Source organism: Betta splendens, chromosome 11 (genome assembly GCF_900634795.4).
Source record: "Betta splendens chromosome 11, fBetSpl5.4, whole genome shotgun sequence".
Taxonomy (NCBI): Eukaryota; Metazoa; Chordata; class Actinopteri; order Anabantiformes; family Osphronemidae; genus Betta; species Betta splendens.
This window is the reverse complement of record NC_040891.2, coordinates 13631148-13648580: the sequence shown is the minus strand read 5'-3', so window position 1 is coordinate 13648580 and position 17433 is coordinate 13631148. Positions and strand designations below refer to the sequence as shown.

The 17433-nt window shown below is 42.8% G+C and overlaps 1 protein-coding gene across 1 annotated transcript; it reads left to right on the top strand.

The window, feature by feature from the left end:
• Positions 1-2892: 2892 nt before the first annotated feature.
• eppk1 (epiplakin 1) lies at positions 2893-17108 on the top strand. The gene is made up of 4 exons (XM_055512850.1): positions 2893-3249; positions 5506-5604; positions 5856-12447; positions 12554-17108. Exons 3-4 carry the CDS (start codon positions 5861-5863, stop codon positions 16479-16481), a joined length of 10515 nt encoding a protein of 3504 aa, XP_055368825.1. The 5' UTR covers positions 2893-3249; positions 5506-5604; positions 5856-5860; the 3' UTR covers positions 16482-17108.
• Positions 17109-17433: the final 325 nt, after the last annotated feature.

Genomic DNA, 17433 nt, shown 5'->3' with positions numbered 1-17433 from the left:
GCCACGAGAGGTGAGGCGGGCGTGGTGCCAACGTGAACAGACATGGAAGTGCTAGTGAAGAAACATTCCTGCATTAGAAAACGGGAGTTGGGCAAGAGAAACTCTCCCCGCTTGGCTGAGCGCCTTCAACGGCTGCTACAGATTCACTGGGTTTGTTCAGCTTCAGAACACTGACCCCAAACAATTCACTGAGTCATTTACAGCACATACACTAGTAGAAATCTATTAGACTTGGTTGGTGTAGAACTTCATCCAGTCGTTTCTAAACATCCGTAAGGAATTTAAAAATGCCCTTTAACATTTAACATTTGTAATGAATGAGTCTTCGTCTTTTAGATGCATTGATGTGTGTTTGTGTAGCTGGTTCTGGAACTCATAACCGATTCAAAACCTGCCCAAACAGGAGTTCAGTGGAAGTAAAAGCTTAAACTGAAAGACATGAGCAGATGTATTTACATTTAACGGTCTAATTTAAAGCTAATAACACACAGACACACTCTTGTTTCAACAGCTTCTGTTGCTCTGCACTATTAAGTTTTATTTGTTTCTATTTTCCTATGACAAATTTCTGATGCAACATGTCACAGTTTGTGTTGCCAGGTTCATGTTTGTTTTATCGGCGTGAGACAAGGAGCTGCCTCAGTATCCTGTATTTGTTCATTGCAATGAAGGGTGAGAATGATTGGAGTTGAAAACAAACCTATCCTTTTTAAATTACCAGCTGAAAGCATTCGACCAATGCTTCTAAAATAGAAGAAAGAAACCATCGATGTACTAAACAACATATACACAACAGCCTGACTAAGAACCAGCTTATGACAGAAGCCCAGTGTGGGAGGAAAACACATCACCTCTAACCTTCACAGAGCTGTGGGATGTGGGATCCACATCCAATCCCACATCAGCAGAGACCCTCACAAAGCCTGATTAGAAACGTAAAGAATGTTGAGCTTTATCAATTCAATTATAATAATAATTGAACTTTATTGATCCCACATTGGGAAAATTAACCTCTGTATTTTTACACATGGGGAGCTAGAGTAAAGTGTCTTGCTCAAGGACACACCTGGTGGCAGAAGCGGGGGCTCAAACCTGGGACCTCCTGCTTCTCAGGCCAATGCTCTGCCTATGGAGCCACCAATAAACCAATTGAAACATAAGGATGTATTCACAGATGTTTGAAATAGGAAACACAGCAGAGAATTTGTTGATGTCGGTAGCAAATATTAAAGTACAACTTAATATCATGTTTTATTTACTGTCAATGGGGAGTAGGTTGACATCAAGCAGTTAGAAAATAAATCCACAACAGATCCATTATGTTGCTTTTTCCAAAGAAAACCCAACGGTCTCAGTGCTAACGCTCAGGAACCTGTCAGTCAAGTTCCAGATGTGTTGCCACACAAAGCCACAACACTCGCGTCTCCTGTGATTTCTACAAATCCTCCTTTCTTCCGACGCCAGCGGCTGCCGCGCCCAGCTTTGGCCACAGCCAGGACTGAGGATGATGACACATGTCAGAAAGCAGGTTACACGCAGAATGAAGACAACATGTGTCATCGACACATTTTCTCCCCCAGGCAGAAAATACATCACTGAACACCTGGAAGGCAGCGGTATCAGTATCGGCTTCATCTCATGTCGGCTTGTTCTCAGGCCGTTAAAGGTGAAGATAATTATTCTTTCTTGATTTCCACATGATGTGTTAATTCATTAGATGTAAAACAGTGTTGGGGAACGTTATGATGGTGACGTAACATCTGGTTAACACGACCAACATTTTCAGTAACAAATTGAAACACAAGAAATCATCACTCAACATCTGTATCAGATAATAAATCAACTTTCTGATCGTTTGTCAACAGTGTTTAGAAAATGTTTTACTACTTGCATTCATATAAACTGAACATGATCTACTGTGGTGGAAATTTTCCATAAAGAAGTAGATGAGAGAGAGTTGTCCTTTTGTGCGATTTATTGAAATAATAAAGAAAATAAAAATAATGGGGAAAGCAAATAAAAAGCATGGATGTTGATCGTGCACATCAACAAACCAAAAACCAGCTGGGGAGATCAGTGCACACACCACGAAGGTGTGATGCAAAGAGCCCACGATCCTCAAGTTGCTTCTGCCTTTTAACCCCTTTCTCTGGCTCTGGTGGAATGTCTCTCTGCAGCAATGGAATTGTTTGCGCCACCTTATCTCGCTGTGAGTGAGAATGTTTGCTTTCTCACTTCTGCATCGTCATGTCTTGTTATGCAAAGGAAGGAACACCGAGCTTCCAAGACAAGATGCATTCGCTTTAACAGCCTTGGGTCTGGTGGGGAGTCAGATAGGATGGAGCCAGAGTCCGGGTGTAAAAGACAAACATATATCAGAAATTATTAGTCAGTCAAATGGAACATCAGATGTTTAGACTTGATGTACGTCAGGGCACAAGAGATTATTTGTTTGTGTAAGAATGTTCAGTATTGCACCTAACCAGCACATGACGAGTGTGTTGGATAAGAAACAGCACTAAGGTAAAATTTTTCCATTACATCTACCTGCAGTTAGTCACCAACATCGTTAGACACCTTGTCACTGAGATTACAGCGTCTTTGCGTGTAGTTTATGCAAGAAACGCCAGATGTTCTTTCTTTATGTCATGTGCCTTGTGGCGCATTTGCCTTTTTAATTTATTGATATGTCTGAGGAGGCGGCGCCCTGTTCCCACCTGAAAACCAGCCAAACCTGAGGCAAAAACAAAGCCCTCTGTAATTCCAGTTGGGAGGGCTCCACCAGCTCATCCTGTCACAACCTGATGAGAGCGAGATAAGCGTCTGTATGAAGAGTAATGTTCACTGACACAGAAATGGAACGAACTGATTAAGGCTTAACTGTGACCATATATAATCTTTAAACAGTCACCATGCACACATTGTACCTCTGATTATCCTCCTTAAACATCCACCTCTACAGCGACAAACCGCTGGTCTGGCTGTTATTGTTTTCCAGCACAATGGACTCAGAGGAAGTTTGAAGGAATTCCTGGCATCCTGAGCCGAGCTCAGAGCAGAGGTCCCAGCAGCTATTCCATCACCGCTTGCACAGAGGAGGCTGTTCCTCAGCAGGGGCGGGACCAAACGGCCGACCTGCTCTATATCTGACCAGTGAGCTGGGAGGACGACTGCTGACTTGTTTCTTACCAGCTGACTCTGACTGCTAACCAGTGTGGATTTGGATATTTGGCTTTGTAGGAACTTAAGGTAAGAACAGATTCTTTTAAAAACTGCTGATGTTTCGTCTAAAAATCTGTTTACTCACTCTGAAAAGCGTCTCTGCCTTCAAGTGTTGTTTGATTGGTTTGATGACACGAGACAATACTTGAGCTAAGGCTTTTGTTCTTTTTGAGTGGAAGATAAAATTTTTAAGTAAAAGTTTAGAAATGATTGCGTTACACTGATCTGTCAGCCCACGCCCTCCTGATAAAAAGGGAAAGCAAACATTCCTCAGTCTTTACCTTTGACCAAGACAACCCAATCGCTGCTGGACAAGTCTGAACAATAATTCTGTGATGACGGCACAGCTCCAGAACCTATGAAGTAACTTACAATGAGAGCGCATTGCCTGCAATGCCTTTGCAGCAAGGTGTCAGTCTTTTCTGTCCTGGCAGCAGCTGGCAGCCTTTATGTCATTCAGACAGCTTTTTGGCTCCAGCAGCAGAAGCATTTTTCTGTGAAAGTAGATTAAAGCAGTCAAACTTTCTAATCCACGTGATTATTATATAGTCATTAGCAACGCAGCTTATGCTTCAGAGCTGCTGGAGCGGAGCCCACCTCACACCGGGTGAGAGGCAGGAAGCGAGTGACACCAGAAAACGGATCACCCATAGCGGTGAGAGTAGTAGCCTGTGGTGGTAACTGTGCCTCCCACTGGTGGGAAACGCCATCAGTGAGCTGTGCTATGAACTACATGAATGTAAGAGATGTGTGTGTGAGCATTAGGAGTCTAAACTGACAAATCACCAAAGTGCTTCACATCATGACAATCTGCTCAGTGAATTAGAGTTTGTTTAAAACACAGGAGTGATATTTACTGACTGGTTGTACTGGACTGGATTATTTGGAGACAGGATTCTACTGACGTATGCAAATCAAAATGAATGATACAGGTTTCAAATATAAACGAGCTGCATCAGACTCAGACACATAATGCATGCGGTGAATATGAATGTGGATTGGTACAGGACAGCATTTAATGCTTCAGGTGTCCAATGAACGCTTCATCATATCTGATGTGATAAAAGTTGTTTAACAGCTTCCAGTAATAAATATAAGATAAGTCATTTTGCATTAGCACTATATGCTGCAGTGCGTTACCTGGTGACTCTTCACCTCCAACAGTCTGATAAGCAAACTCACATGGTGTCATAAATATAATATGAATGCTCACTATATAACATTCAAACATTTACAGAGAGGATGATAAAGTCTGCAGCTTCACATACAGTAACTGCTGTTGCTGGACAATGAGCTGCAGTGTGTAAACCCATGCTTGTGTAAGTTGGTGGAGCTGCAAGCGATTCACACCTGTTGGATCACATGCAGTGCACACCTCCCACAGCATTACTTCACCCGCGCAGTGCTCAGGTTTTCCTACCAGCTTCTTTCCATCTTATACAGTAAAGCAAATTAGGGAGATAATTTCCACAGTAAATCTGAAAACAATATACAATAGAGCCTTATCCGATTCCTGTCTGGGGTGAGCAATGACACAGTGAGTGTGAACTTCAGGCTCTGTTCCTTTCCACACCCTCTTTTCCCTGTGATTAATTTCACTCCTACAGATGGAATGACATCATGGAAGGTAAAAAAAAACACCAGAACTAAGCTTTCAGTAGATGGGATGGAAAGAGCTAGCATTTAGGATTATTCACAGTGTTCAAGCTTAAACAACTCTATGCATCTTTTCATTTACATACTTGTGTTGGAATCACTGTGTTCGTTCAAAAACGACTTTGGGACCTCACTGGAATTCAACATCAGGTTGAGAATCTGAGCAATGCTGGGCTGCAGGCTTAAAATGGTGGTGGTGAACTTTCCAGGGTTAAGAACTGCATAGTGTTTGTGTCTCCAGTATCTCCATGTCTGTTGTTTCAACACAGGGCATCTGGCTGTTCCAGTTTTCAAGCATTACTGCTAGACATGCCAAAGCAAATACTTAACATGGTGCTTGTGCAACATGTTCTAGTTGCAGGGTGTTAATTTCTTTTCTATACTGTGCAAGTACATGATGACACGAACACCATAATTACATAATTTATGTATGTAATGTAAGACACACCTTGGTCATCCAGTATAGAATCCACTGCATACTAAAAAGGTTTGAGTGGCTAATTCTGTCAGGGTTGAGTGAGCACAAAAACAAAAAACAGCTAAAAAAGTGAAGTTTTTTTAATGAATGTCAGTGCTACAGTATCTTAACTTGTTTGTTACGCTGTTATGTTTCCTTTATCTCTACAGGAAGTCTCAAAGTCCTGCTGAAGCCTGGGCCTGCAACCACATACTGTAGGACTGTGTATGTGCATCTGAAGATCTAAGGCTGCAGAAGGAAACTGCAAGGTTTGACATGTACTGTAGTTGGGAAACACACGCCTGTAAAACACTGATGCCGTTCATCGGTTTCAGTTAACTGAAGAAATGAATCACTTAAAAATCAGTTTTGATCGGATATACAAATACGTTAGTGAAAGAAATAACAGAAAACGATTTCACACAAGTTTGCATCTAATTCTAACACTTAACCAAATGTCTTCCGTATTTACATTATATACTTCATATTAAACAAATGTATGTGTCTCTGTTTTCGTCAGACGAGATGAATATTCAGGAGAAAAAGCAAAATGGCTCCACAGATGTCCACGGCCCTGTGGCTGGCATATTCCTGGAGAAGACGAAGGAGAAAATAACCATATATGAAGCCATGAAAAAACGCCTTCTCAAGTCAGGAACAGCATTAGCCCTACTTGAAGCTCAGGCTGCCACAGGGGGCATTGTAGACCCCATAAACAACAAAGTACTTCCGATTGCAGCTGCTGTGAAGGAGGGAATAGTTGGACCAGAGATGAAAGAGAAACTTCTCCTAGCTGACAAAGCCATCAGTGGCTACGTAGACCCCTACACCAACCAAACAATATCTGTATACCAAGCTATGCAAAAAGATTTGGTTCCAAAAGATTATGGATTGAGGCTGCTGGAAGCACAGGTGGCCACCAACGGTCTATTTGATCCTATTGAGAAGAAAAATATTTCAGTTGATTCAGCAATTCAAAGGGGCTTGTATGAGAAAGGTTTGCTGAACGACCAGATGTCAGAGCTGAAGGTGTTCTACAATCCAAGTTCTCAGGAAATTCTGAACTACCAAAACCTCCTAAAGAAATGTACCGTGGAGCCTGGCACAGGCTTAGTCCTCCTTCCTGTCTGCATCGCCTTCAAAGGCCTGCGAAGAGGCATTTCCTCCACTGAACTCCTTGAATCAAAGATCATCAACAAAGAAACGTTTGACGACCTGCAGACGGGGAAAACCACAACACAGGATGTGATGCTGATGGAAACTGTAAAAGAATACCTGGAGGGAAAAGGCAGCATTGCAGGAATTGCTGTTCTCTCAACCAATCAGAGATTGAGCATTTATAAAGCCATGAAAGACGGCATACTTATGCCAGGAACAGCATTAGTTCTACTGGAGGCACAAGCTGCAACTGGATTCATGATTGATCCTGTACAAAATAAAAAGTACACTGTGAACGAGGCCATCAAAAACAAACTTATTGGACCAGAATATCATGCAAAGCTGACTTCTGCTGAGAGAGCGGTAACTGGATACCAAGACCCATACACAGGTGAAACAATATCCCTCTTTCAAGCACTGTCCAAAGACCTCATGGTTAAGGAACATGGAATACGCCTACTTGAAGCTCAAATTGCTACAGGTGGAATAATAGACCCAATCAACAGTCACAGACTCCCAACAGAAGTGGCCTTCAAGAGAGGTTATTTCAATGGAGAAATGAAAACCATACTAGAAGATGCAGGTGATGACACCAAAGGATTTTTTGACCCAAACACAGAGGAAAATCTAACCTATCTTCAGCTGATGGAACGGTGCGTTACTGATCCAGCCACTGGACTGTGCCTGCTCCCTCTGCGCGATAAGTCCATAAAAACAACTATGCTGAATTACAACTTCATTGACTATCAAACAAAAATGTCTTTGAAAAAGGAGCAAGTAAAAGTGACATGTGGGAAATACATGGGAATGACAGTATCTCTGTGGGAATTGCTGATGTCAGAATACTTTGATCTACAACAAAGGCAAGACATCATTCAAAAGTATCGTGAAGGAAAGATCGATATCAAGATGATCATTACAACAGTTATGGAAGTCATCGAAAAGTCTGTGAAAACAACTAAAGTCCTCTTTGAAGGAATCAGAGAAACTGTCACAGCCAAACAGCTTGTGGAGGCAGATATCATCAGTCAAGAGGTGCTGGAAGATCTAAACAAGGGGAAGAAATCTGTGAAGGATATCACAGAGGATGAAAATGTAAATGCTTACCTAAAGGGGAAAGACAGCATTGCAGGTATTGTTCTTCCGAATTCTCAAATCATGACCATCTACCAGGCCAGGCAGAAAGGTTTTCTGATGCCTGGAACTGCTTTGATTTTGCTTGAAGCACAGGCAGCAACAGGGTTCATTATTGACCCTATTGGAAACCGAAGGTTTTCAGTGGACAATGCTGTCAAAGCCAATATCGTAGGCGTTGATGTCTGTCAAAAGCTGCGCTCAGCAGAGAAGGCAGTCACTGGATACAGAAATCCATATGATGATAAAATAATCTCCTTGTTTCAAGCCATGCAAAAGGACCTCATTGTAAAAGATCATGGAATTCGACTGCTGGAGGCACAAATTGCCACTGGTGGGATTATAGATCCAGTGAACAGTCATCGTATTCCTGTCCATGTGGCATACAAGAGAGGGTACTTCAATGAAGAAATGAATCAGGTCCTGAGTGACCCAAGTGATGACACTAAAGGATTCTTTGACCCCAATACTCAAGAGAACCTGACATATCTGCAGCTCTTGGCCAGATGTGTCACAGACCCCAGCACAGGACTGAGCCTCTTGCCACTCAAGGACAAAAGTCACAAAATTAGAATTGATGACAATTTAAGGGAAAAGTTCAAAACAGCAACAGTTACTGTTAGGTATGGCAGGTTTAAGGATAAGCACACAACTTTGTGGGATCTAATAAATTCAGAGTATTTGACTGAAGAGAAAAGACAAGAGTTTTTCAAGCTCTTCAAGTCAAGGAAAATCACAATTGAGCAACTTATCATCATGATTACAGAGATAATTGAGAGTAAGGAGATGAAGCAGCAAAAAGAGCTGAGGTTTGAAAGTCTTAGAGGAGAAGTCTCTGCTGCAGATCTCTTGGATCTTAAAATTGTGGATAGAGATACATACAAAGGTTTGGTGGAGGGCAAGATGACTGTCACTGATGTCATGGAACTGGGCAGCGTGAGAGCCTACCTTCAAGGCAAAAGTTGCGTAGCTGGGATTAGCCTACAACCCTCCAATCAGAAGCTTAGCATCTATGAAGCTCAGAGAATTGGCATTCTGACACCAGGCACTGCGCTCTGTCTACTCGAAGCACAGGCAGCCACAGGATTCATTGTTGATCCTCAGAAAAACCAAAAACTTACCGTTGAACAAGCACTCAAACTGAGTGTTATTGGGCCACAAATGTATGAAAAACTTTTGTCTGCAGAGAGAGCTGTCACTGGTTACACTGATCCATATACTGGTCAAAAGATCTCACTTTTCCAAGCCTTGAAGAAAGATCTAATTGTCAAGCAGCATGGCATCCGCTTACTTGAAGCCCAGATTGCTACAGGTGGGATCATCGATCCGTTGAAGTGTCTTCACTTACCCCTTGAGGTTGCATACAGAAAAGGATACTTTGATGAAGAACTTAATAAAATCCTAACAGACCCAACAGATGACACAAAGGGTTTTTTTGACCCAGAGACACAAAACAATTTAACATACCTGGAAATGTTGGGCAAATGTGTAAAAGATGAGGAAACAGGACTGTTTCTCCTACCACTGAATGACAAACAAAAAGCTGCAGCAGCAAAGATTAAATCTGACGCGGAAATACAGCAAGAGTTTGAAAAGATAGCTGTAAATATAACAGTAGGCCGCTACTCAGGTAAATCAGTTACTCTGTGGGAGTTGATTCACTCTTGGTACTTCACAGAAGATGAACAGCATGAATTCATGGAAAAATACAGAACTAATAAAATTACCAGACAAACCATAATCACAAAAGTGGTTTCGACCATTGAAAAACTTGAGAAGTGTGAAACTCCCAAAACGATAATGGGCCTAAGAAATCCAGTCTCTGCGCAACAGCTTCTGGATTCTGATATCATTGATGATGCTACATTCAAACAAGTGAAGGAAGGGAGGCTCACTCTTGAAGAAGTGGCCAAACGTGAATCTGTAAGGGGATATATGAAGGGAACAAGTAGTATCGCTGGAATTAAGCGTTACCCATCCCAGAAAGTTATAAGCCTATACGAAGCAAGCAAACAAGGTCTAATTACACCTGGACTTGCACTCCTTTTGCTTGAAGCACAGGCTGCAACAGGATGGGTCATTGATCCTCTCAATAACAAGTTTTACGTTGTTGACGAGGCAGCCAGAGAGAAAGTCATTGGGCCAGATGTGCATGAGCAACTTCTTTCAGCTGAAAGAGCTGTCACTGGCTATAAAGATCCATTCACAGATGCAAAAATAAGTCTATTCGAGGCTGTGAAAAAACAGCTGATTAAGAGAGACCATGGCATTTGTCTTCTTGAGGCACAGATGGCAACTGGAGGAATAATTGACCCAATTCAGAGTCACAGGCTACCTCTTCATGTTGCCATTAAAAAGGGACTTCTAGATGAAGACATGAGCAAAGTTCTGTTGAACCCCACTGATGATGCAAAAGGATTTGTTGACCCAAACACCAAAGAAAACGTCTCCTACCTTCAGCTGACAAAACGAAGCGAGCGAGATGCTGCCAGTGGGCTACTACTTCTTCCAATCTATGACGAGGAATCCCCTGTGCTTCACACAGATGAGCAAATTCAGCTTGCATTCAAAAACAAGACTGTTGCAATAAATGCTGGGAAATTTAAAAACAAAGTTGTAACACTGTGGGAAGTGCTGCTTTCTGAATATATATCGGAACAAAAACGGCAGCAGCTTATAAAACAATTCAAAACGCGAACCATAAGAATAGAAGAGATCATTGAAATACTCACAGTTATCATTACGGAGGTATCATCCAAAGAAAGAAAATTTAAAGGATTAAGAAAACAAGTGTCGGCCAGTGAATTGTATGAGTCAAAGATTATCTCAAAAGAGCTTTTTCAACAGATAGTAGGAGGAGAAGTGACTGAGGAGAATGTAAACAGCATGGAATTGATACAAAAGTACCTGGGAGCTACAAACTGTATAGCAGGTGTCAGAGTTGAAGCTACAAAGAAGGTTATGAGCATATATGATGCTAAGAACAGAGGCCTGCTGACTCCTGGTACATCTCTGATTCTGCTAGAAGCCCAAGCTGCCACAGGTTTTGTCATTGATCCAGTGAAAAACAAGAAGCTTACAGTAGAGGAGGCTGTGGCTCAAGGGGTGGTTGGCAATGAGTGGAAAAACAAACTGCTCTCAGCAGAAAGAGCAGTCACAGGCTACAAAGACCCATACACCGGGGATACAATTTCCTTGTTTCAAGCTTTAAAGAAGGACCTAATCGTCAAAGATCATGGAATCCGTCTTCTTGAAGCACAAATCGCAACAGGAGGAATCATTGACCCAGTGCACAGCCACAGAGTGCCAGTACAGGTGGCCTACCAAAGAGGCTACTTTGATGAAGAAATGAACCAGATCTTGTCTGACCCTGATGATGACACCAAGGGCTTTTTTGATCCCAACACACAGGAGAACCTCACCTACCTTCAGCTGGTTGAGAGGTGTGTCACTGATCCTGCCACAGGTCTCAATTTACTGTCCATTGTAAAGAGAGGGGAGTTTTATTTCTTTGTTGATGAGGCCACAAAACTCACTCTGAAATCCACAACAACAACCAAAGCAGGAGGGAAGTACCAAGGAAAAACTGTGTCTCTGTGGGAGTTGCTCTATTCCAAGTACATCACTGAAGAGAAAAGGAGAGATCTTGTGCAACAGTACAAGTCTGGAGCAATCACCGTCGAGCAGTTTTTGGAAATTATTCTGACAATCATCAAGCAGCAGACCACTACATCATCATCAATTGTCATGTGCACACCACCAGAAACGAAAGTGGACAGCAGCACAACTAAGACAACCATCACCACAACCACGATCACAGAGACAACTCAGGATCAAAAGTTCCAAGGAATCAGGAAGGACGTCACAGCTACTGAGCTACTTAAATCAAAAATCATCACTGAAGACCTTTACAAAGACCTTAGTGCTGGTAGGCTCACCGCAAAAGAGGTGAGTGAAATGGACACAGTCCGTAAGTACCTCGAGGGAACCAACAGCATTGCTGGAGTCTACCTGCAATCCACCAAAGAGACCCTAAGTATCTATGAAGCCAAACGCAGAAGCCTACTGACTCCTGGCACGTCCCTGGTTCTGTTGGAGGCTCAGGCTGCCACTGGCTTCATTATTGACCCAGTGAGGAACAAGAAACTTTCAGTAGAGGAAGGTGTGGCTCAAGGGGTGGTTGGCAATGAGTGGAAAAACAAACTTCTCTCAGCAGAAAAAGCAGTCACTGGCTACAAAGATCCATACACTGGAAACACCATTTCTTTGTTCCAAGCCTTGAATAAGGACCTCATCGTCAAAGATCATGGAATTCGTCTTCTTGAAGCACAAATTGCAACAGGAGGAATCATTGACCCAGTGCACAGCCACAGAGTGCCAGTACAGGTGGCCTATGAAAGAGGTTACTTTGACGAGAATATAAACCAGATTCTCTCTGACCCTGACGATGACACCAAGGGCTTTTTTGATCCCAACACACAGGAGAACCTCACCTACCTTCAGCTGGTTGAGAGGTGTGTCACTGATCCTCTCACAGGTCTTAGCTTGCTGGTCATTGCAAAGAAAGGGGAGTTTTATTTCTTTGTGGATGAGGCCACAAAACGTACACTGAAATCTACAACAACAACCAAAGCAGGAGGGAAGTACCAAGGAAAAACTGTGTCTCTGTGGGAGTTGCTCTATTCCAAGTACATCACTGAAGAGAAAAGGAGAGAACTCGTGCAACAATACAAGTCTGGGGCAATCACCATCGAGCAGTTTTTGGAAATTATTCTGACAATTATCAAGCAGCAGACCACCACATCATCATCAATTGTCATGTGCACACCACCAGAAACAAAAGTGGACAGCAGCACAACTAAGACAACCCATCACCACAACCACGATCACAGAGACAACTCAGGATCAAAAGTTCCAAGGAATCAGGAAGGATGTCACAGCTACTGAGCTACTTAAATCAAAAATCATCACTGAAGACCTTTACAAAGACCTTAGTGCTGGTAGGCTCACCGCAAAAGAGGTGAGTGAAATGGACACAGTACGTAAGTACCTCGAGGGAACCAACAGCATTGCTGGAGTCTACCTGCAATCCACCAAAGAGACCCTGAGTATCTATGAAGCCAAACGCAGAAGCCTACTGACTCCTGGCACGTCCCTGGTTCTGTTGGAGGCTCAGGCTGCCACTGGCTTCATTATTGACCCAGTGAGGAACAAGAAACTTTCAGTAGAGGAAGGTGTGGCTCAAGGGGTGGTTGGCAATGAGTGGAAAAACAAACTTCTCTCAGCAGAAAGAGCAGTCACTGGCTACAAAGATCCATACACTGGAAACACCATTTCTTTGTTCCAAGCCTTGAATAAGGACCTCATCGTCAAAGATCATGGAATTCGTCTTCTTGAAGCACAAATTGCAACAGGAGGAATCATTGACCCAGTGCACAGCCACAGAGTGCCAGTACAGGTGGCCTATGAAAGAGGTTACTTTGACGAAAATATGAACCAGATTCTGTCTGACCCTGACGATGACACCAAGGGCTTTTTTGATCCCAACACACAGGAGAACCTCACCTACCTTCAGCTGGTTGAGAGGTGTGTCACTGATCCTCTCACAGGTCTTAGCTTGCTGGTCATTGCAAAGAAAGGGGAGTTTTATTTCTTTGTGGATGAGGCCACAAAACGTACACTGAAATCTACAACAACAACCAAAGCAGGAGGGAAGTACCAAGGAAAAACTGTGTCTCTGTGGGAGTTGCTCTATTCCAAGTACATCACTGAAGAGAAAAGAAGAGAACTCGTGCAACAATACAAGTCTGGGGCAATCACCGTCGAGCAGTTTTTGGAAATTATTCTGACAATCATCAAGCAGCAGACCACCACATCATCATCAATTGTCATGTGCACACCACCAGAAACAAAAGTGGACAGCAGCACAACTAAGACAACTATCACCACAACCACGATCACAGAGACAACTCAGGATCAAAAGTTCCAAGGAATCAGGAAGGATGTCACAGCTACTGAGCTACTTAAATCAAAAATCATCACTGAAGACCTTTACAAAGACCTTAGTGCTGGTAGGCTCACTGCAAAAGAGGTGAGTGAAATGGACACAGTCCGTAAGTACCTCGAGGGAACCAACAGCATTGCTGGAGTCTACCTGCAATCCACCAAAGAGACCCTGAGTATCTATGAAGCCAAACGCAGAAGCCTACTGACTCCTGGCACGTCCCTGGTTCTGTTGGAGGCTCAGGCTGCCACTGGCTTCATTATTGACCCAGTGAGAAACAAGAAACTTTCAGTAGAGGAAGGTGTGGCTCAAGGGGTGGTTGGCAATGAGTGGAAAAACAAACTTCTCTCAGCAGAAAGAGCAGTCACTGGCTACAAAGATCCATACACTGGAAACACCATTTCTTTGTTCCAAGCCTTGAATAAGGACCTCATCGTCAAAGATCATGGAATTCGTCTTCTTGAAGCACAAATTGCAACAGGAGGAATCATTGACCCAGTGCACAGCCACAGAGTGCCAGTACAGGTGGCCTATGAAAGAGGTTACTTTGACGAGAATATGAACCAGATTCTGTCTGACCCTGATGATGACACCAAGGGCTTTTTTGATCCCAACACACAGGAGAACCTCACCTACCTTCAGCTGGTTGAGAGGTGTGTCACTGATCCTCTCACAGGTCTTAGCTTGCTGGTCATTGCAAAGAAAGGGGAGTTTTATTTCTTTGTGGATGAGGCCACAAAACGTACACTGAAATCTACAACAACAACCAAAGCAGGAGGGAAGTACCAAGGAAAAACTGTGTCTCTGTGGGAGTTGCTCTATTCCAAGTACATCACTGAAGAGAAAAGGAGAGAACTCGTGCAACAATACAAGTCTGGGGCAATCACCATCGAGCAGTTTTTGGAAATTATTCTGACAATTATCAAGCAGCAGACCACCACATCATCATCAATTGTCATGTGCACACCACCAGAAACAAAAGTGGACAGCAGCACAACTAAGACAACCATCACCACAACCACGATCACAGAGACAACTCAGGATCAAAAGTTCCAAGGAATCAGGAAGGATGTCACAGCTACTGAGCTACTTAAATCAAAAATCATCACTGAAGACCTTTACAAAGACCTTAGTGCTGGTAGGCTCACCGCAAAAGAGGTGAGTGAAATGGACACAGTCCGTAAGTACCTCGAGGGAACCAACAGCATTGCTGGAGTCTACCTGCAATCCACCAAAGAGACCCTGAGTATCTATGAAGCCAAACGCAGAAGCCTACTGACTCCTGGCACGTCCCTGGTTCTGTTGGAGGCTCAGGCTGCCACTGGCTTCATTATTGACCCAGTGAGAAACAAGAAACTTTCAGTAGAGGAAGGTGTGGCTCAAGGGGTGGTTGGCAATGAGTGGAAAAACAAACTTCTCTCAGCAGAAAGAGCAGTCACTGGCTACAAAGATCCATACACTGGAAACACCATTTCTTTGTTCCAAGCCTTGAATAAGGACCTCATCGTCAAAGATCATGGAATTCGTCTTCTTGAAGCACAAATTGCAACAGGAGGAATCATTGACCCAGTGCACAGCCACAGAGTGCCAGTACAGGTGGCCTATGAAAGAGGTTACTTTGACGAGAATATGAACCAGATTCTGTCTGACCCTGATGATGACACCAAGGGCTTTTTTGATCCCAACACACAGGAGAACCTCACCTACCTTCAGCTGGTTGAGAGGTGTGTCACTGATCCTCTCACAGGTCTTAGCTTGCTGGTCATTGCAAAGAAAGGGGAGTTTTATTTCTTTGTGGATGAGGCCACAAAACGTACACTGAAATCTACAACAACAACCAAAGCAGGAGGGAAGTACCAAGGAAAAACTGTGTCTCTGTGGGAGTTGCTCTATTCCAAGTACATCACTGAAGAGAAAAGGAGAGAACTCGTGCAACAATACAAGTCTGGGGCAATCACCATCGAGCAGTTTTTGGAAATTATTCTGACAATTATCAAGCAGCAGACCACCACATCATCATCAATTGTCATGTGCACACCACCAGAAACAAAAGTGGACAGCAGCACAACTAAGACAACCATCACCACAACCACGATCACAGAGACAACTCAGGATCAAAAGTTCCAAGGAATCAGGAAGGATGTCACAGCTACTGAGCTACTTAAATCAAAAATCATCACTGAAGACCTTTACAAAGACCTTAGTGCTGGTAGGCTCACTGCAAAAGAGGTGAGTGAAATGGACACAGTCCGTAAGTACCTCGAGGGAACCAACAGCATTGCTGGAGTCTACCTGCAATCCACCAAAGAGACCCTGAGTATCTATGAAGCCAAACGCAGAAGCCTACTGACTCCTGGCACGTCCCTGGTTCTGTTGGAGGCTCAGGCTGCCACTGGCTTCATTATTGACCCAGTGAGGAACAAGAAACTTTCAGTAGAGGAAGGTGTGGCTCAAGGGGTGGTTGGCAATGAGTGGAAAAACAAACTTCTCTCAGCAGAAAGAGCAGTCACTGGCTACAAAGATCCATACACTGGAAACACCATTTCTTTGTTCCAAGCCTTGAATAAGGACCTCATCGTCAAAGATCATGGAATTCGTCTTCTTGAAGCACAAATTGCAACAGGAGGAATCATTGACCCAGTGCACAGCCACAGAGTGCCAGTACAGGTGGCCTATGAAAGAGGTTACTTTGACGAAAATATGAACCAGATTCTGTCTGACCCTGACGATGACACCAAGGGCTTTTTTGATCCCAACACTCGGGAGAACCTCACCTACCTTCAGCTGGTTGAGAGGTGTGTCACTGATCCTCTCACAGGTCTTACCCTGCTCCCCCTGAAAAAACTTTAAAGTTTTACATTAATTTCTCTGTGTGTATGTATTGTGGATTATTCCTTAATCTTTCACTCATTTTTCAATAAATACAATTTTCTTTTTTAGTTATAAACACATTCCAATAGTAGTGGGAGCTAGACATGGGTTATAGCAAAACTATGATATTGATAAAGACTTTTAAAAGGTTTGATTACAGCATGTGTGATTGTGCATGTTCTCAGTCAACGTGCACAAAAGGAATTAGGAAATGCAAATCTTTATAAAATGAATCTAAAGATAAGTTAAAAATAAACAGACTCAAGTTCTAGGATGTTTAGTGGTTTGGGTTGTAGTTGTGTGTGACATGGTAGCCTGTGAAAGAGCATGCTGATCTTAAACCGATCTCAAACATTCTAATAGTGCCTATTGTGAAAGATAGGATACTTATCATCGTAACTTGTTTTCATACAGATGGGACGAACCAGAATCTGTTATGATTGACTCAATAACATTATTAAAACATGCTATTCCCTTTATATGTGAATGTAGTTTAACTGAACATGCACTAACCGTAACTGAAAGTCAACCATGTATTTCTGGTATTTTTGTAAAACCTTACCAAATGTTTTTTCTTCATTTTGTTCTAATAAATACGTAATACTACTATGCAGTTTCTTTCGTGATTTTCAAAAGGTTCAACAATTTCACCATCTAATTTCATCACAATCAGAATCAGGTTTATTTGCCGAGTTTGCACAGGAAAACCAAGGAATTAGATGCAGTCTGCATCCGTCAATTTGTTCCCTCTTGTGGCATGAACAGGAATTATTTACATACGTATTATTACAGTTATTTACATGACATACAGCGTACTCCATCATTTGGTGCTAATGAGTCCTGGTTCAGCACAGCTTCCTGGTTGAGTCAGTGCAAACTCAGCAGTGATTGACACAAGGTAGTATATGTAATTTAATGTCTAACTTAAAAT

Coding starts and splice junctions, on each gene's coding strand:
- eppk1 (XM_055512850.1), top strand. CDS start 5,861: ATGAATATTCAGGAGAAAAAGCAAAATGGCTCCACAGATGTCCACGGC. Junction 12,448..12,553: donor ACATCATCATCAATTGTCAT/GTGCACACCACC, acceptor CCAAGGAATCAG/GAAGGATGTCACAGCTACTG.